Source organism: Ornithorhynchus anatinus, chromosome 14, assembly GCF_004115215.2.
Source record: "Ornithorhynchus anatinus isolate Pmale09 chromosome 14, mOrnAna1.pri.v4, whole genome shotgun sequence".
Classification (NCBI taxonomy): Eukaryota; Metazoa; Chordata; class Mammalia; order Monotremata; family Ornithorhynchidae; genus Ornithorhynchus; species Ornithorhynchus anatinus.
Window position 1 is genome coordinate 40,914,883 of NC_041741.1, and position 20,572 is coordinate 40,935,454.

The 20,572-nt window shown below is 41.6% G+C and overlaps 1 protein-coding gene across 1 annotated transcript in view; it reads left to right on the forward strand.

Annotated features, from left to right (window-relative positions):
• POLR3B (RNA polymerase III subunit B) overlaps positions 1–20,572 on the forward strand; it is an 87,550-nt gene that overhangs the window by 33,824 nt on the left and 33,154 nt on the right. Inside the window, exons 16-20 of the mRNA XM_029079145.2 lie at positions 512–665; positions 5,014–5,088; positions 5,862–5,960; positions 13,437–13,564; positions 20,064–20,273. Of these exons, the coding sequence (XP_028934978.1) occupies positions 512–665; positions 5,014–5,088; positions 5,862–5,960; positions 13,437–13,564; positions 20,064–20,273 (666 nt within the window). The remainder of the gene's footprint in view (positions 1–511; positions 666–5,013; positions 5,089–5,861; positions 5,961–13,436; positions 13,565–20,063; positions 20,274–20,572) is intronic.

A 20,572-nucleotide genomic window follows, 5' to 3' on the forward strand; every position in this document is an offset into this window, starting at 1 on the left:
AAGCAGGCTTCCTCAGGCACAGCTGCCCCAAGCTGTCCGCAGTGCTTGGTGGGTTGGGATCAGCTATGAAAACTGGGGTCTGGTGGGATCCCTCATTGCTATTTCCACCCCCGGTGGGGAACCAGAAAGGTGGTGCAGGGAGATCCTCGAAAACCTGACCTCTTCTGTTTCCAGCAGCAGCCCCGTAGTTTAGAACTCCCACCCCCCAAACCCAACTTGTGCCAGCGTCGTGATCCTTAGCCCTAGGACACCACCGGTCTGCCTGCCTCCCACTGGCCCTCCTGCTCTCTATCTCGTCATCGGCTGAGCTGTGTGGATGGATGACTGGGAAATGTCATGCCTAGCTTACTGCTGTACAGCTCTGACAAAGACCAGAGCCGTGAAAATTGGGGTTCGTGGGTGGGTTTGAGGGTGGGTTTTTTGCTTTGTACCCCAAACTATATCCCAAAGCAGCTGTCGTATTCACTTCATTTTTTAATGTGGATAATATTGATTACTTTATATCGATCAGGTAATATCCTGGGTGTTATTCGAGACCATAAGAAGCTAGTGAACACATTTCGACTGATGAGGAGAGCTGGTTATATCAATGAATTCGTTTCAATCTCAACAAATCTTACCGATCGATGTGTCTACATTTCCTCGGATGGAGGGAGATTATGCAGGTAGTTTTTCTAAAAATTTCTTGTCCTGTTCAGTTCTCTAAGGCGTTTTCTTCGGTTTCAAAGCCATTTCAATTTGTTTGAAAGACATCATTCAAAGGCAGTGACATCGTAAATTCATTCAGTTGTATTTATTGAGCGCTTACTGTGTGCAGAGCACTGTACTATAAGGCATAATAAAGCTTTTCCTATATTCAGCTAGTGTGGAAACTTAATTACTTTTTGTTCCTCACTTACTTGAATGCATGATCATTTTAGATAAAGAAACATTAGAAAAAGAAGTTTTCAGGGTATTGTTGGTTTATATCTAAATTTCTGTACAAATAGTAAACCACAAGGTTGATAGTTGGAATTATGAGCAAAATGTTTGGGAAGGAAGAATGTCCATGCATTCTTAGGTTTTAGATGCTATTATTATTACAAAGAAGAATATTGTTTTCATCACATCTGAGCTGGGATTAACAAGAGTGTAGGCAAGGGAGGCCTAAACCTGGCAGACTAGTCAAATGGAATTCTTGCTGAACAATCTGTAGGTTGAGAAGTTGCATAAATTGGAGAAAAGACAATCTCGATCATATTAGTCCATTCTCCACGACAGAATTATTCTATCTATAAAGTTCTCTTCAGGTTTCACCTAATGTGAAAGTCCCTAATTTAATAATAATGATGGTATTTGTTAAGCGCTTACTATGTGCAAAGCACTGTTCTAACCTACAGACTGTTTCATCACTATGTGATAACCCATTCAGAAAGATAACATTTCCTTTTCTTAATATTATAACACTATGCCCTTATTTCTACTTCCTCCTTTGAACATAGGCCATATAATTTTGTAACACTGGTATCATTCTGAGGGGTATTTTTTCGAAGGCTTCTAGTTCCGTCTCTCAGATATGCAGAGGTCCAAAACCAAACCTGGAAATCAGATACAGTGTCCCTAATAGTGTTGCAACAGAGAACCTGTTTTTCACCTTTCTTTTTCTAACCAAAAACATATTTCCCAAATTTACATGTCCAGCACTGACCTCTGCAGTCTTGCATTTCCGCCTGCCTTCAGGACATATCTATGTTGATGTCCCACTGACACATCAAACTAAACATGTCCAAAACAGAACTTCTCACCTAAACCCTTTCCTCCCCTTGTCTTTTTCATCCCTTTAGAAAACACCATATCCTCCCCATCTCCCAAACGTATAATCTTGGCATTTTCCTTGATTCATCTCTCTCACTGCATGCACATATTCAATCTCTCTCCAAATCCTGTCGGTTCTACCTTCATGGCTGCTAAAATCCACCCTTTCCTCTCTGCCCAAATTTCTGCTAAGATCCAAGCACTTATGTTTTAGACCTTACTGTGGGCAGGGAACATGTGTACCTACTCTGTTGTGTCGTATTCTCCCAAGTGCTTAGTGCAGTCCTCGGCACACAGTAAGCGTTCAATAAATACCTTTGATTTGATTATCTTCTCCTGCTTTGACTACAGCATCAGCCCGCTCACTGAGTTCCCTGCCTCCTGTCTGTCCCTACTTCAGTTCCTTCTTTGCTGCCTGGATCATTTTTCTAAAAAAAATAAAAAAAATTCAGTCAATGCTTCTGCACTGCTCAAGAACCCCAAGTGGTTGTCCATCCACCTCCACATCTGACAGAAACTCCTTTCCGTTGGCTTTAAAGCTGTCAATCACCTTGCCCCCTCCTATCTTACCTCACTGATTTCCTACTACAGTCCAGCCCGCACACTTCGCTCTTCTAGTGCTAGCTTGTTCTCCGTGCCTAGAACTCATCTATCTCACCACTGACCTCTTTCCCCACTTACTCCCTCTGACCTGGAACTCCCTTCCTCTTCATATACAACAAACCACCACTTCAAACCTTATTAAAAAACACACCTCCCTCCTCCCCTCCTAAGCCCACTTTTTCCCTCCTCCTTCTCCCTTTGGAGCCACTTATGCACTTAGATCTGTACCGTATAAGCACTTGGTATTCACCCCACCCCAAAGCAGTTGTGCACCTATCTGTAATTTACTTATTTATTCCTGTTTTTTAGGTTTCCATCTCCCATTGCACCCTTTGAGGATTTCCACATACTAGAGTTTGTACTTTTCTAAGCATAATTTCATTTAATTTCTCCCATGAGTTTTTTCAACTAACCTTGCTTCCTACATCGATATTTTCCCTGGCATTTTCCTCCCCCAAATTTGATCTAACATCTCCACATTTTATCAACATATTCTTTTGTCCTCTCCCAGGGTGTCAGTGAAAGCGTTGAATAAGACATGACCGAAAAGAAATTCAAGCGACTCTTTTCTTCCCCCCTTTTCATTTAGCCTTGTCTGTGCTTCGGCAGCCAATTTTCGGTCTTGCGGCAGTGCCCCTTGCCGGGTCAGAGTGAATTAATTTGGGGAGGAAGAAAATGAAGTTCATGTTCAAGGGCAGGCTGTGAGGAATTTTAGTTCCATTGCACGCCCTCTAGTGAAATTTGGCTACTCCAAAAGAGGCGGGATTACTTTTCAGTGGTATCATTATAAAGTCGTGCTTACTTAGCTCTGGCAGAAAAGGTTTAGTGGTATCCAGAAGGTCAAGTGCACCCCAGCAGAGGCAAAGGAATCTGTTCTCCGTTCTGCCCGGCCCCATCTGTCCCTTTTTCATCTAAAAACCAGAAAATCAAACCGAACTGGAGATTCGGGAGAGGAACGGCAGACTTTTACTGTTTTTTCCTTTCAAGAAAAGGCTAGAAGGTGAATTTCCTCTTGCTCTCCATGGAGAGCTTACCCAGTTAATTTTTCAGGGACTTGCTTGGTGGCCCTTTGTGATTGTACATCTCTTCTTAACCATTTCAAAGTGCCCATTAGTCCTCAAACAGTTATTTGGACTTTAGAGAGGAGTGTACAAGTATCTCGTAGTTATTTGCTGCCCTCCGTAAGAGCCGCTTGTCCAAATAGCAACAGCCCTTGACGTTTCGCTCTCGCATGCCATCCTTTGTGTTAGTGCTTCCTCGTGGTGAAGTCCCCAGAGAGTATGTCACCACTGACAGTTACAGGTTAATCTAATAGAAAATGTAACTTGAAAGCTTCTTCTGGCTTAGACCATGGCATCCACAAAGTAGGAAAAAGCGTCCTACATCTAACCACTCTTCCTTGCGGATGGTGGCAATACAACCAAGTTTGTGTTCCGCTTTTTTTTACTAAATCGAATCTTTTGATACAAGGTTGGGATACCCATTTACTCCCCATTTGAACTCCTCGCCTGTCCTGCCATTGACCCCTGGCCCACGTCCTGCCTCTGGCCTGGAATTCCCTTCCTCCTCAAGTCTGCCATATTTCCCCCCTTCAAAGCCCTCCTGAAGGCCTTCCCGAACTAAGCCCCTCTTTTCCTCAGCTCCCCCTCCCCTCCCCATCGCCCCGACTCGCTCCCTATGCTCTACCCCCACCTCTCCATCCCACAGCACTTGTGTATATATGTACATATCTATAATTCTATTTTTTACATTGATGCTTGTTTACTTGTTTTGATGCCTGTCTCCTCCCTTCTAGACTGTGAGCACACTGTGGGCAGGGATTATTTCTCTTTAAAACTGAATTGCACTTTCCAAGCACTTAGTACAGTGGTCTGCACACAATAAATATGACTGAATGAATGAACTCCTAGTACTTCTTCTAGACTGAAAGCTTGTTATGGTAGGGAATGTGTCTGCTAATTCTGTTGTATTGTACTCTCCTAAGTACTTAGTTCAATGCTGTGCACAAAGTAAGTGCTCGATCAATATCCTGATTGATTTCTTAGTACAGGTCCTAGCATTTAGTATTTATTGTGTGTATGGTGTTTTACACACTGGAAGCACTTAATATATGTTAGTAATTGATCAGCGTTAGGTATGAGTGAATCGTGTCTATTTTTTGATGTCATGGGTGCTTTTAGTGGCAGGGTTTTGTTCTCTTCTGCAGGGTTTCATAAGACTTCTGACCTGAATGCGACACCGGTATCGAAAAAGCACTTGGACTGTTTTCACGAAGGTTCTTCTCTTTGTTTCAGTAAATTAGAAACAAAAGATTAATCTCAGCCTTTCTTCAGATTTTACAGAGGACTTCTGCATAATTCACAGAACCAGCAATGTGCTGGTAGCCCACATCCGTGCACCTCCAGAGAAAGCCAGATTCCGTCTTGCCAAATCTTCCTCCCCTTGTAGTTCAGATGGACTGCTTGCAAACGTGCATCCAGGGAGGTGGTTGGTTTCCTTAAGCAGAGTCACAAACTAGTTACAGATCATTAGTGTCTTCCTTCACTTGATCTTAAGCCCTTGCCAACTCTCCTGTACCTACTCTATGAAGCTTTGATTTTTTTTTTTTTATTCCAGACCCTACATTATCGTTAAGAAACAGAAGCCTGCTGTTACAGACAAACACATGGAAGAACTGGCCCAGGGATACAGGTAAAATAATGGATTAAGAACAACTTCAAGTTCTCTCTTTTACATGCAAATGTAATGTATTATTTCATTGAAAATTCTGAAAACATTCAATTAGATTTTTGCTGGGGAGCAAATCATTTCCTTTTCGATCTTGTTTTTCCACCAAATTCAGCATGACCTATTTAAAACACATTCCTTTTAATGTGATTTTTAATTGGGGAGCTTGCGCCCTACAAAAGAGCTTTAAGAGCACGAAAATGAAGGGGACACTTGATCCTTCTAAAAATGTTTTGGAATTTTACATTCACTTGAGGGTTACACTTCTGCAGTTTGAGAATGAAAGTTTGAATGGTTCCCGGCTTGAGGACAGAGAGTAACATTTGGTCCTGATCACTGCATGGTTCACATTTGGAATATTGTACTGACTGAAGTGATTTTCTCAGGTGTGATAGCTAAATGGCAAGATCCAATTGGTTGATTCTATTATTAGGAGTATGAGTATTATATATCTGAGGGTATTTTTGTTTTGAGAGTACAAACTTTACCATTGAGTTAATCCTCTTTAAATTTATAGAAACTGTTCACTAAGAGAAGTTAAGTTCACTCTCCTGCTCCATTTTTCTTTTGGAGAGAGAAATAGGAGTTTTACTGCATATAATGTTGTTGTTCAGAGTGGCTTAATTAGTTTTTGGAAAAACAGTCCTTTTTTTCCCCTCTGTGACAAGATGTTGTTCAGACTACTTATTTTCAAGTCAAGTGTTGCTGATATTTTACTTCTGTGATCCACTGTCCAGGAATTTTGAAGATTTTCTGCATGAGAGCCTTGTCGAATATCTGGATGTAAATGAAGAAAATGACTGTAACATTGCATTATATGAACATACAATCAATAAGTAAGTGTTATACCCATCCCCTACACAGTGTATTCATATATCTGAAACCTGCTTTCCAGAGGGTTCATTTGCACTTTCAACTCTTTTACCTTCTTTTAGTTGCTATTGATTTTACAAAATTTTTGCAACATTTCTGTTTTACCTAGTTTTACTGTTTTACTAGTGCTTAATTAATACTGGGAAAGATGCCTGAGCATTGCTGACAGACACTACTCCCAGTGACTGAAATTCCTTCTGGGAAGCCTTGGGAATGATTTAAGAAGGGGGTCTGGGAAGGGAGATGAGAATGATGGCCTAGTGGGTAAAGCACAGGCCTGGAAGTCAGAAGGACCTGGGTTCTAATCCTGACCCCGCCACTTGTCTGGTCTGTGACGTTGGGCAAGTCACATAACTTCTCTGTGCCTCAGTTACCTGATCTGTGAATTGGGGATAATGACTGTGAGCCTCATGTGGGATGTGAACTGTGTCCAGCCTGATATACTTGTATCTACCCCAGTGCTTAGTACAGAGTCTGGCACATAGCTCTTAAAAGAAACCACAATTATTATTATTATTTTTATTGTGATTATTATCATTATCATCCCTCACTCTGGTCTTGCCGGAAAAATATCTGGCCATAGACCCAGTCAGCCCGCTTTGCGTGGCTCCTACGAAACACTGACAGACTCCTGCTTAATAGGTGTCAAAATTCCAGAAGAGAACCTGGGGTTATGCCATAGGGTCCAGAATAGGATGCAGGCTTTGTTGTTGGATCCAAAAGAGGGCCTTCGACCTTAGCCCTGGGTCCAGAATAGGAACTGGGATTCTGATAACAGGGTCTGGAATAGGATCTGGGGCTGAGCCATGATGAGCCCTAGCACAACTAAGCACTAAATGTTACACTGTCATGTGATGTTATAAAATTTAGAAGTATTTTTGACGTGGTTCGTTACTCAGAAGTTCCAGATAATGAAAACAGAATATAAAAAACTGTTTAGGTCTATTTTTGTGTTCTCTAAGTGGTCTGAAAAATTAGAATTGCTTTCTTCTGATTTAGTAACTGATAACTCTTAAAATGTTTCCATCCTTTCAGTTATTAGCTGCTGCTTGGCTAATTGAGTTTAATTTAGTAGCATTCTTTGAATTTCTTGTTGTTGTAGTATTATTAATAATATTGGTATTTGTTAAGCGCTTACTATGTGCAGAGCACTGTTCTAAGCGCTGGGGTATATAGGGTAATCAGATTGTCCCACATGAGGCTCACAGTCTTAATCCCCATTTTACAGATGAGGTAACAGGCACAGGGAAGTTAAGGGACTTGCCCACAGTCACACAGCTGACAAGTGGCAGGTCCGCGATTCGAACCCTTGACCTCTGACTCCCAAGCCCATGCTCTTTCCACTGAGCCATGCTGTACTGGTGATGTTTATTAAACACTAACTTTGTGCAGAACACTCTACTAATTGTTGGGAAGTAATAACACTGGTGAGAATTTGTCACAGTCCCTAGCCCTAAAGGATTCGCAATCTAAGAATTAGATAGGGGAGAGGGGCCAATCGACAGACACATAAGGAAGAATCAGACAATAAAAACACAAAAATCAAAATCACAAAAAAGAATGGACAATAAGCAGCATGGCTTAGTGGAAAGAGCCCGGGCTTGGGAGTCAAGGTCGTGGGTTCTAATCCCGGCTCCGCCACTTGTTTGCTGTGTGACCTTGGGCAAGTCACTTCACTTCTCTGGGCCTCAGTTACCTCATCTGTAAAAATGGGGGTTGAAAAATGTGAGCCCCACGTGGGACAGTCTGATTACACTGAGAAGCAGCATGGCTCAGTGGACAGAGCACGGGCTTGGGAGTCAGAGGTCACGAGTTCGAATCCCAGATCTGCCACTTGTCAGTTGTGTGACTGTGGGCAAGTCACTTCACTTCTCTGGGCCTCAGTTACCTCATCTGTAAAATGGGGATTAAGACCATGAGCCTCACATGGGACAACCTGATTACCCTGTATCTTCTCCAGCGCTTAGAACAGTGCTCTGCACATAGTAAGCACTTAGCAAATACCAACATCATTATTATTATTATTACCCTGTATCTACCCCAGTGCTTAGAACAGTGCTCAGCAAATAGTCAGCACTTAACAAATACCATAATTATTATTATTATAGATACAACAAGAGAGATATGACATCAAAGCTAGAGGAGCAAGGCCTCGGCTCCTCCCGGCTCCTGAGTCCATGAGAAGCAACGTGGCTCAGTGGATAGAGCACAGGCTGGGGAGTCAGAAGACATGGGTTCAAATCCAGCTCTGTCTCTTGTTTGCTATGTGACCTTGGGCAAGCCACTTAACTTCTCTGTGCCTCAGTTACCGTACCTCAGTTAAGTGAGGATTAAGAGGTGAGCCCCACGTGGAACAACGTGATTACATTGTATCTACCCCAGCGCTTAGAACGGTGCTTGGCACATAGTGAGCACTTAACAAATGCTATCATCATCATCATCACTTGCCCCCGCAACAGCAGTTACAGGCCTGGAGGCAGCCAGACCCTCCCCAACATCCTGAAAGTTGAGAAGGCGTACTGCCCCCGCCTCCTCCCCGGCCCCCAAGTTGAAGAAGAAGGGACGGATGGGAGCCCCAGGGCTGACTGAGTCAGGGGAAGATCATCTCCCGTGCAATAGGCCCCCACTAGCCAGAGGACTAACTGAGGTTCCCATGCTAAATTTGACACTCGAAGCCTTAAAAGTGCCATTATAACATCCCTTCGGGCATGTTAGTAACTTAGGAAATCTCCATATTCTTTATCATTATCATATCTCGCAAACTGAATGCTGTCTCTGTCTCCATATAGGAAGTTCCTCTGAAATCAGAATTTTTTCTAACTGAAGTGTTATGCTGTGGAGGATTTGGATTGGCTAAATCAAACTATTCTGTTAGATTGGTCTCTGCTTTACGTTTTGAAGCCCTTTGCTTGCTGCAAAAGTAGTAGTAATAATGATAATATTCATTCAATACTATTTATTGAGCGCTTACCAAGTGCAGAGCACTGTACTAAGCACTTGGAATGTACAAATCAGTAACAGATAGAGACAGTCCCTGCCCTTTGACGGGTTTACAGTCTAACTGGGGGAGACAGACAGACAAAAAGCAATAGCAATAAATAGAATCAAGGGGATGAACATCTCATCAAAGCACTAAGAAATAAATAATAATAACTTGTATATGTTAATAATGTTGGTATTTGTTAAGCACTTACTATGTGCAGAGCACTGTTCTAAGCGCTGGGATAAACACAGGGGAATCAGGTTGTCCCACGTGGGGCTCACAGTCGTAATCCCCATTTTACAGATGAGGGAACTGAGGCACAGAGAAGTGAAGTGACTTGCCCACAGTCACACAGCTGACAAGTGGCAGAGCCGGGATTCGAACTCATGAGCCCTGACTCCAAAGTCCGTGCTCTTTCCACTGCGCCACGCTGCTTCTCAAGCCTCTACTACGTGCCAGGCACTGTAGTAAACACTGGGGTGGATACAAGCAAATCAGTTCGGACGCAGTCCCTGTCGCGCCATAGGGTTCACAGTCTTAATTCCCGTTTTACAGATGAGGTAACTGAGGCACAGAGAAATGAAGTGACTTGCCCAAGGCCACACAGCAGACAAGTGGATGACCAGGGATTAGAACCCATGACCTCTGACTCCCAGGCACGTGCTGTAGTAGTAGAGAGAAAGTGTGTGTGTGTGTGTGTGTGTGCGCACGCGCATGTAAGTGCAAGAATTGTGTTATGTCAAGCTCCTGACTGAAACCTGCATTTTTGGGTTTAATATTAAAATTTAATGACTTCTCTGAGGTAAAATTTCAAAGTGGACAGCTAACCTTGACTTGATTTCCAGCTTATGAAATTTCAGGGAGTATTTTTAATCCTTCTAATGGATCAAAGGCCTGGCAAACCATGAGGTGACTTTCATCAAATGATCGTTAAGTATGTCTACAGTTTACATCTATTTGTTCAGATTAATTAATCTAATGGAACACGATAGCTAGCCAGTGAAAATGGCCATTTTGCCACGTTTGTGAAAATTTCCCCCAAGATTTTACCATCCTTCATCCTCCACAGATTTACTGTGTGGTCGTAAATGCGGCTGGGCGGCCTCTCTTTTTTTTTTTTTTTACTACTAGTCATTTCTTTTAGTTACATTTTGTGGATTCTTTATCTATCCTTGACTGATTCTTCACCCATCTCCCCCCTGCCCCCATTTCTATTCAGTGAACTGCCCACAGACAGAAGTCCTTCCAGAATTTCCATTAGTGGGTTGTGTGCTTTTAGCATTCCAATTATAAACTTTAACCCATGCTGGAGAATTCTCACACTACAGGAAAAGAAAGGAACTGAGCAGTGGGCGGGTAATTAGATAAGGCCATTCTGGGTACCTCAAGTTGCGAAACCATCCCTCCAAAATCCCCTATCACTTTTGTTTGGGAACAAATGAAAAAAAAGGCATAAAATATGGCAGAGGGAAAATGGATGTTTTGTGTGGATTAGCTATTATAAATTGAATGAAGTTTGAGGTGTAGTTAAGAATGTGGCAGTGAGTAACTGGTGGTAGTTGTAGCTGAGAAGATTCTTAGTCAGAAGTATTCCTGCTTCAGTGGAATGCTTCTTGTCAGACCTTTGTTTTCTCTCTCCAGATTATCAAAAAAAAGCAGCTAAATGTCTGACACTTGAGGAAAAACATCAATCTACTTGATTTAATTTAGGGAATTTGGTTTATTTTTTCCTTAGAAATATCTCTAGGAAGGAAAACGGTCTATAGGAAGGAAAACAGCTTCAGCTCCCTTCCCAGAAGAGACACATTCTGCTAACCATTAGCTTTCTTTCTTCTAAAATTTCTCAAGATTCAGTGAATTGCATTTTCGTTTTGACAGTTATTGTGGTGGGATATAAAATCAGATAACCATATGTTCTGATATTCACCTGTCATGAAACCATGAGATTCATCATTCACCTGCCATAAGGTTGGGGACTGGATTGGACTATCTTTTAAGGTCCCTCATAGCTCTATTATTTTGCGCTTGCACAAATTTTGCATTATTAGGCCATTGGCAACCCATTAACATGAGAACTCCAAAATATCTAGGCATCGACCCTCCACATCCAAATCCTAGCTACTTTACGCATTGCCTGAATACATCAACCCAAACCTGAGGTCAGCTTCTAGATTAAATTTTCTAGTAATTACGTGTGGTAGTCTTTTAGAGCAGTTTAAATCAATGTTCTGAATGTGCCTTTAATTGGAACAAACATAGTTTAAATCAGTGCTTCAAATGTGGCTTTACATGAAATGTGATATGGGCCACCATATCTGTAAAAGCATGTCAAATCCAGTCATTTCTCCAAAAAAATAGGACTGAGGAAGGTTCATTTATTCATTCATTCAAGGTTCTTCTCTCTAGATATCCTGGACCGTAATAATAATAATAATTGTGGCATTTAAGTGCTTACTATGTGCCAGGCGCCAAACTGAGCACTGAGGTAGATACAAGGTAGTTGGGTTGGACACGGTCCCCATCCCACAAGGAGGACACAGTCTTAATCCCCATTTTATCAATAGTAGTAATAATAATAATGGCATTTGTTAAGTGCTACTATGTGCCAGGCACTATACGAAGTGCTGGGAAGGATACAGGTAAATCAAGTTGCCCCATGTGGGGCTCACAGTCCCCATTTTACAGATGAGGTAACTGAGGGACAGAGAAGAGAAGCGCCTTGCCCAAGGTCACACAGTACCATACCACAATTTCACTTGGCAGAACTGGGATTAGAACCCATGACTTTATGACTCCCAGGCTTGTGTTCTCTCCACTACACCATGCTGCTTCCCTAAATATACCTGCTGCCCTGCTCAAAAGAGGTCAGTAAATTAGGCTTCTGCCAGGTTAGGAGAAAAAATGGTGTCTCAGAGATCTTTCATAAAAAACACCCTTGTTAATTGAGGATCAAGACTCAGGCCATTAGCAGAGGGCATTGCAAACGTTCTTAATTGTCGTGATGGTTTCAGACCTGGTTACCTTAGAGATTACTTCTCTCAGTATGTACCGGATAAGGCTTGATTGATTTAAAATCAGGGTCTTGAAAGGCACTTGGAAATGAATAGGAAACCAATGCAGACTGCAGATTAGAGGTGCAATGTTTGTTTCATTCAGTAAAGTCTATTAAGCAAGCAAGCAAGCTTGCTTATGATTCTACTTCAAGGTTAGTCCCCATGCAAGCTCTCTGTAATAATCCAATCTGAAAGTCAGAGACCCCCTTTTGTGGGGAAGATACAGTTTGTGTCAAGTGCCGATCATTGTATGTTTCTCTGGTAAATAAATGTTTATTTCTCTAGGATTCTGTTTCTCCAGGGTCATTGAATGATATGTAAAGTAAGAAAAGTGTCTACAGAGAAAATGCAGAAAATTATTCTATTATGCTTGCAGATGTTTGTATGAACGTATGCCTGGACTGGGGAAGAAGGCTTTTTCTAAAGCACTCCATGCTAGATCTCTCCCCGCTCATCAGTTCTTCTTGGTCCCTCTTTGAGATTAACACTACCACAGAGAGGATAATAACTGCGTTATCTACTTCGTAGTCAGCTCTAGGTAACTAAAGCGTTGAGTAGTAATTGCTTTAATGCATCTTCTGTCCTTCTTTTGGCCATTTCATCAAAAACAGCGTGGCTTAGTGGAAAGAGCACGGGCTTGGGAGTCAGAGGTTGTGGTTCAAATGCTGACTCTGCCACTTGTCAGCTATGTGACTTTGGGCAAGTCATTTCACTTGTCTGTGCCTCAGTTCCCTCATCTGGAAAATGGGGATTAAAAGTGTGAGCCCCACGTGGGACAACCTGATTACCCTTTATCTACCCCAGCACTTAGAACAGTGCCTGGCACATAGTAAGCATTTAACAAATACCATCATCATTATTAGGAAAGGGAAAGAAGGTGAAATTCAAATACATCTACTTAGTTAACAGCTCTATTGTATTGCACTTTCCCAGTGCTTAGTTCAGTGCTTGGCACATGGCAAACGCTCACCAAATAGTATTGACTGATTGACTGATTCATAGAGTTCCAGTCAAAGGCTTAGTTGGGGAGAAGGTTAAGACTTTGGCTAAAGTGGAATTTTTCATTTATCCCCCATGTTGCTTCTCTGATCCATTAGCATGGTTAATCAAGTCCTAATTGCTTCCAAATTGAGCACCTGTAATGACAACAATCAGCAGCATTTATTTTGATTTTTCCCGAGTGCGGTGTTTTCTCCTTTTGAGGTAGAAAGTAAATACACTTGTATTGGAAAATAATGAAAGGAGTCCAACAGCATTTAGATCCTCTTTATTTGTTAATAGCGGTATGTTTATATGCAGCATTCTCTTATTCTCTGAAACCAAATTTATGAGCCAAGGTAAATAGAATGTTAACAACTGTGTGATTCCACAGAAGTTCTAATTTTACTATTCTTTTTTCATAGGGACACTACACATTTGGAGATAGAACCATTTACACTACTTGGTGTTTGTGCAGGGCTGATCCCGTACCCTCACCATAACCAGTCCCCAAGGAATACTTATCAGTGTGCTATGGGGAAGCAAGCCATGGGTAAGATTTTTCTACTTAAACTTGGGAATATTAGCCAAATGATGTTGAAAGGTTTATCATTGTTCATAATAATTTTGCCCCTGGAAAGCAAATTTAAAGGTCCCTGGAATTTGTCTTTAATTCTGGAAGTAATTCTTTGATAATGGGATGCTAATACTTTGGTTAATTTCCTCATCTCCGCCCCTCTGCATACACAAATGTAAAGTTCATTTCCTCTTGCAATTTTCAAGTTTCATCTGAGCAGGGAGATCACTGACCAGAGTGTCTTTGTCTCTTTATACTGTAATACACCAAGGTTTCTCCAACAAAAAATGTTTTCACAAGGGAGAAAGACCAAGGCAAAGAAGCTTCCTTGTGAAATTTCTGTTGCCATTTGTGTGCTTATACATAAATCAGTCAAATCCCGATAATGTAACCAAATTTTATTTTGTTGGTGTTCTTGCTCATTGAAAATAGATTCCTGACCCCTTGATTTTAAAGTGTTTTATAACTGGGCCTCCTTTTTAAAAATTATTTTGAAGCACAGAGTTGCGACATCCCCCTGGGTACTGATGAGAATTAAGTTAATTTCTCAGTTACTGGCCCTGAGGTAGAAGGAACCGTGGTCTCATTAAGGATCTGGCATGTACTTATTGAGCAGTTAGCCCATATTGCAGTGTATTTTTCTCAGTTGATTAATGACTAAACCATCAAAAACGTGTTGCTTAGTTTCCCGCCTACCTGAGTGATGTAATGCCCTGTCAATCCTAAACACTGCCTAATGAGAAATCTTAAATAGCAGCTCATCGATTTAGCTTTCCGTATCCCTCCTGTAGGAGTAGCTGAGGCTGATTTCTGATTTCCCTCTTAATGTTTCTGACTTGCTAACAAGTTGAAATATACAGTTCTGAACACTGAGTGTTATGAAAGGACTACCACTTCTGTTGGGTTGACCCAAACCATTTTGTTTTGTGATGTGAATCCCTACTGAAACAATATACCTTTTGTGAAGAACCGCCAACAGAATTAACGGAAGACTAATCACCTCATCACTAATTTGGCTCTTTAGCACTTTTGAAAAATGAAATAGAAAGAGGGAGATATTACCACAGAATGTTTTGCTTTTGTAAATAACCTGAAGTAAAAAAAAAATGCAATTTTTTATCCTTATGGTTTTTTTTCTCCCAAAAGTCTTTGTTTTGCAGCCATGAGTATCTGAACGTTTGGTTAGTTACCACACACAGTTAAGCAGGATCAGTGTGTACAGAAAGCCAATTCAGTGTCTGTAGAGTTCTTTTGTAGTTTTCTGTGTGAAGGTTTTTTTCTCGTTTTGTTTTGAGTGTCATTTGCAATTCATTGTCTGTGTTTTCTGAGGTTGGTGTATTCAGCTGCTTTGACCCTAGGTCTTGCACATTTAGCTCCTTGGATACAATCCTCTGACGTTACTGCTGACGCTAGGAAGACAAAAGCCACTGAATATCTTTAGCAATAAAAAAAGCCTTTGTTTCTATTTGTTATTACAAAACACCTGACTCCAAAGAAAAGCAGAGAGATAAAAGTACATTTAAAAGTTGGCACATGGCGGTGCCATGTTTTTCGTTGGACACCGAAGTAGCTGCACAAATGCAAGGCTAAGTCTGTATTGAAAATTACCCAGATAAAATTGGGAAAGAAGGGAAGGAAACCTCTAGCAGACCTTAAGATCTCTGCAACAGATTTCTCCGACACATTTGGACTTCACAGGTCAGTTTAAATCTGGAAAACCTGACAAGCATTGCAGAGAATCCATAGTGTATCTCATTTCAATTAGGAACAGGAAATTTTCAAAATATATCGCAGCTTAACTGTATGTCTTCTCCTACAGAAAATATCATCTGGCTGCCCTTCTAGTTCAACTGGGAAATGTTGCTGCCACCAGTAGGTGACCAAATGTTGTAGGCAACTGTGTTTAGATGAGGGAGAGATCGTCTTCCTCTGCCCAAGACTAACTTCCATAACTCAGTGGAGCTGAGCTGTCTGGCTTTCAAAGGGAAACTTTCTCCTATTGGGCAGAAGCGGAGCAATAGTAACATAGATAACTGATGGTGAGGATAAAAAGACAGAGAAAAGCCATCAGTTCAGTGAATGATTGAAATCCAGCCAGCTTTTCAGGACTGATTGATTTTCTTCCAAAATGCTACAACCGGTCCACTATCGTGTACCTAAAGGTTACCCTTTCAAGATGTCAGTCTTATACAGAAACCCACTCATCTGTAATGGTGTGTTGTCCTGAAGGTAATAACTTTGTTCTTGTAGAGGGAGATTTATGTGTAGGGTGTCAGAAGTGAGAGTAGTAAGTCATTCATTCATTCAGTCGTATTTATTGAGTGCTTACTGTGGGCAGAACACTGTACTAAGTCCTCGGGAGAGTACAATATAACAGTAAACCCACCCATTCCAAGCCAACAACAAGCTTACAGTCTAGAGGGGGAGACAGACATTAATATGCATAAATAAATTACAGATCTGTACATACGTGAGTGCTGTGGGACTTGGATGGGATTTGAATAAAGGGAGCAAGTCAGGATGACATAGGAGGGAGTGGGAGCAAACGAAATGAAGACTTAATCAGGGGAGGCCTAGAAACACCCAAGATTCTGTCTGTCTTCTGCTCTTTCTCTCCTTCTTCGCTCGTCCACTCAACAGAGATCATGTAATGGAAAGAACATGGCAATAATCAACATCTCCAACCTTAATCTCTCTCCTTTCGGCAGACACGTATTTCTCCTACCTTCGGGCAGAGGCATCTCTACTTGAATGTACCGTTGACCCTCCAATTTAACCTATCCAAAACAGAGCTCCTCATCTCCCCACCAAAATTCTGACTTTCCCATCACAGTAAGACAGCACCATCATCCTCCCTATCTCATAAGCCCATAAACTCAGCATTATCCTTGACTCATCTCCTTCATTCAACCCACATATTCATTCTGTCACCAAATCCTGTTGGTTCTCCCTCACATCATTGCTAAAATCCACATTTTCCTCTCCATCCAAACTGCTAAAACACTGATCCAAGCCCTTGTATCTTACCTTGACTACTGCATGGTAATGATAGTATTTGTTAAGCGCTTACTATGTGCCAAGCACTGTTCTAAGCTCTAGGGGGGATACAGGCACTGTTCTAAGCTCTAGGGGGGATACAGGGTAGTCAGGTTGTCTCATATGGGGCTCACAGTCTTAATCCCCATTTTAGAGATGAGGTAACTGAGGCACAAAGAAGTTAAAAGACTTACCCAAAGTCCCACACTGACAAGTGGCGGATCTGGGATTCAAACCCATGACCTCTGACTCCCAAGCCCGTGCTCTTTCCACTGAGCCACGCTGCTTCTCTTCTTCCTGCTAAATGCCACCATCGTTGTCATTATTGGGCAGGAGGAATGAAAGACCTGGAGCCAGGAAGACCCATTTGGTTCCCAAATTACCTGGAGCGACTCTCATCAAAACTTTCAGGCAATCTATGGAATTTATTGAGCACTTCCTATGTACAGGGCATTGTACTAGGCGCTTGAGAGAGCACAACATAAACAGAGTTAGTAGACACATTCCCTGCCCACAAGGAATATACGTTGTTTCCTTTTCTTTTATTTACTGTTCAATCCATTCATTCCTATTTGAATTTTAGAGCAGGTAGAGGAGAAATGGAGTGATATTTGCAGTTGCAAGTAATGTGAATAAAGGCTGACTCTGGTTTTGAAAATGTTGCCAAGCAACTACCAGTATTTATTGAGCACCCTACTGCCATAGAGGTAGAAGACACGCTCCTGCTCTTAAGGAGCTTATGATAATGTCTTCTAAACTACTTCTATTTAGTCCTCTTTTTTTCTCTTCTCTCCACCCCAACCCGCCCTACTGTTTTACCCGTTTTTGCCCACCTTGAGCTTCCTAGACAAGTTGTCATAAACCCTCAGGTTGGATTTTATCCGGGGTTGTGATGAAAGTGAATTGAGGGAGTGGCCTTAAAACGCAGGGACACCACTCTTGAAAAATTAAGGTTTGGGAAAATTGTGTTAAACCGTTCAAAGTTACTATGTGATAGGCATTTTTGAAACAGTATTCTCTTACTACTTCTGGCCTGGAACTCCCTCCCCCTTCATATGATAGACTACCACTCTCCCCATCTTCAAAGCCCTCCTACAGTCATATCGCCTCCGAGAGGCCTTCCCTGACTAAGCTCTCCTTTCCCCACCCTGTTCACCCTCCATTCTGCATTGCCTGTGGACTTGGCCCTGTATGCCTTATTTTTATTTTGCTTATTTTATTTTTACTTTGCTCTTCACCCCACTCCCACACTGCCCACAGCATATCCTCATACTCTGTCAGTTCTCGTACCTGTAATTAATTTTATCAGCTCCCCCTCTAGCCTGTAAACTCCTGTGGGCCAGGATCATATCTGTCAACTCTGTTACAGTGTGCTCTCCCAAGCACTTAATATAGTGCTCAAAAAATACCATTGACTGATAATAATATTATGTCCTCCACTAGCAGAAGGCTTTACACTCTTGCCACTCACTACTGTATAGTGCTGTTAAATACTATAAAGTTTCAATAATCAATCGATGGTATTGAGCATTTACTCTGAGTAGAGCACTATAGTAGGCACTTGGGAGAGTACAGTAGAGCAGAATTAGCAGACACATTCATCGCCCTTTATTTCAAAATCTCAGAAACACGGAGAACTCTACTGGTCAGATGACAATGTTAGTATCTAAAAATTCTCCAGAAAATCAAAATGTTTTCAAAACTAACTCAGTCAGGGAATACTCATGCAGTTGCGGTGATTTTCAGATTAACTTGTTGATAAAAGTGCCATGGTAGTCTTCGGGATCTGAAGCACTAAAGTTTCTTTTGGGCAAGGTTTAGATTGTGATGGGAATTTTGATTGAATTGGTTAAAGTACCTTATTTTATTTGTGTGATAATGTACAAGCTAAGATTCCTTGCAGTTTCTCTCATCATCCTGTTAAAGATATCACCCCACTTTCCCCGCAAAATGGAGCACTCAAGAAAGTGTGCCCTTTGAGCAGTAACACAAACGGTTTGTTTTACTAGTTTACTGTTCAGCTTTTGATACCTTCAATGTTCAGTTATAATGACTTGGAATCATATGCCAAGTAGCGCAATTTATAGCAGTATCCCGTCGCCTTGACCATTGTTTAGAGGTACAGTCACTTATGTTTCCCTACTGCACAGTAATGTTCTTTTCAGGTCTCAGAGGACATTTCTGGCTGCCTGGTGGGGTATTGCCCAAATGTAAGCCTCAAGCTGCGAGAGATGTATAATTGAGGCTGAAATCCCGACATAAATTTTGAGCAATTTCACGAAGGAGGACAAACTTATTGTCAGTGAACTTTTACCGGAGTTTCAACAGGAGTGGTTTTATTTCACACAATAAATATTGTTGTGCCACAATTAATTGCACCATTTGTGATGGGATCGAAACATAAATTAAGGGAAAATGAACGTATAGGTCAGTTACTCTCAAGAAACTGCCGTCTGTAATTTCAATGCCTCCCACGATTGTTCAAGTGTTAAGAGTTCACCAAAACATGGAGCTAGACTCTGTCTGTAGTACAGTTTGCCCGTTGTCTCTCAGGAGCAGACTCCTGTGATCCAGGTGCCAGGTAACATGAGCACTTGCTATCTTTATTTTCTTTTGATTTCAGTCTGAGAAGCAGCAGGGCATAGTGGATAGGGCCCGGGCCCGGGAGCCTGAGCCCATAAGGTCATGAGTTCTAATCCCGATTCCACCACTTGTCTGCTGTGTGGCCTTGGGCAGGCCACTTTACTTCTCTGTGCCTCAGTTCCCTCATCTGAAAAGGGGGATTGAGACCGGGAGCCCCACATGGGACAGGGACTGTGTCCCACCCGGTGTGCTTGTATCCACCCCAGCATTTAGTACAGTGTCTGGCACATAGTGTTTGACAAATGCCTTAATTATTATTATTATGTTATATGTCCCTCGCCCTCAACCTTTTCAAGGATGAGATCTTTGTGGGAAAGGGAAATGACGAACTGGTCAATCAGTGGTATTTATTGAACGTTTACTCTGTGCAGAGCACTGTACTAAGCGTTTGGGAAAGTGCAGTAGAACAGAATTAGTAGACATGAGAAAGAAGCACTTGTGCTTCTGCTGCAGCCTAGAGCCCAGGACCATCAGAAAGACGCATGTTGGCCTGCCCAACTACACCCGTTCTCACGTTCCCCTAGCCCAACTTTACTGTGAAACATTATGATGATGATTATTATTTTATAATAATAATACTTAAATCACTCCTACCATGTGTTCTAACTTGTTACCTTTGTCTCCCACAACTTAATCTATTGGAACTTGCACACTCTCATGAGGGAAGATCAGGTCCTAGGGAAGTTACAAATATAATAATCTATTTTAATGATCTCTTCCCAAAGCCACTTTGTCCAGTCTATGCATTGCTGCCAAAATATTTCAAATAATAAATGTTTTCGTCTCTGATGTGAAGGTACTATTGGATATAACCAACGGAATCGAATCGATACCCTTATGTATCTGCTGGCTTATCCGCAAAAGCCAATGGTTAAAACAAAGACCATCGAATTGATAGATTTTGAGAAGCTGCCAGCTGGTCAGAATGCCACCGTTGCTGTGATGAGTTACAGTGGTTACGATATTGAAGACGCTCTAGTTTTAAACAAGGCCTCCTTGGATAGAGGTAAGAAGTGGATGGTTTGTTTGGGATCCTAATGCTTTCACCTATGTGCATATCTCTTTATGGTTCTTGCCTCTGGATATTAAGGAGTAAAATTAAGGGCCTTTTTTCACAGTAGACCTTGGATACATTTGGTGCCAAAAAATTATGTAAATTGCATCTGTTTTTCAACAAAATGGATGGTTATATGTCATTGAACACAGGCCTTGGGAGCTAGAGGACCTTAGTTTTATTCCTGGCTCTACCACTTTTCTGCTGTGTGACCTTAGGCAAGTCACTTAACTTCTCTGTGCCTCAGTTAC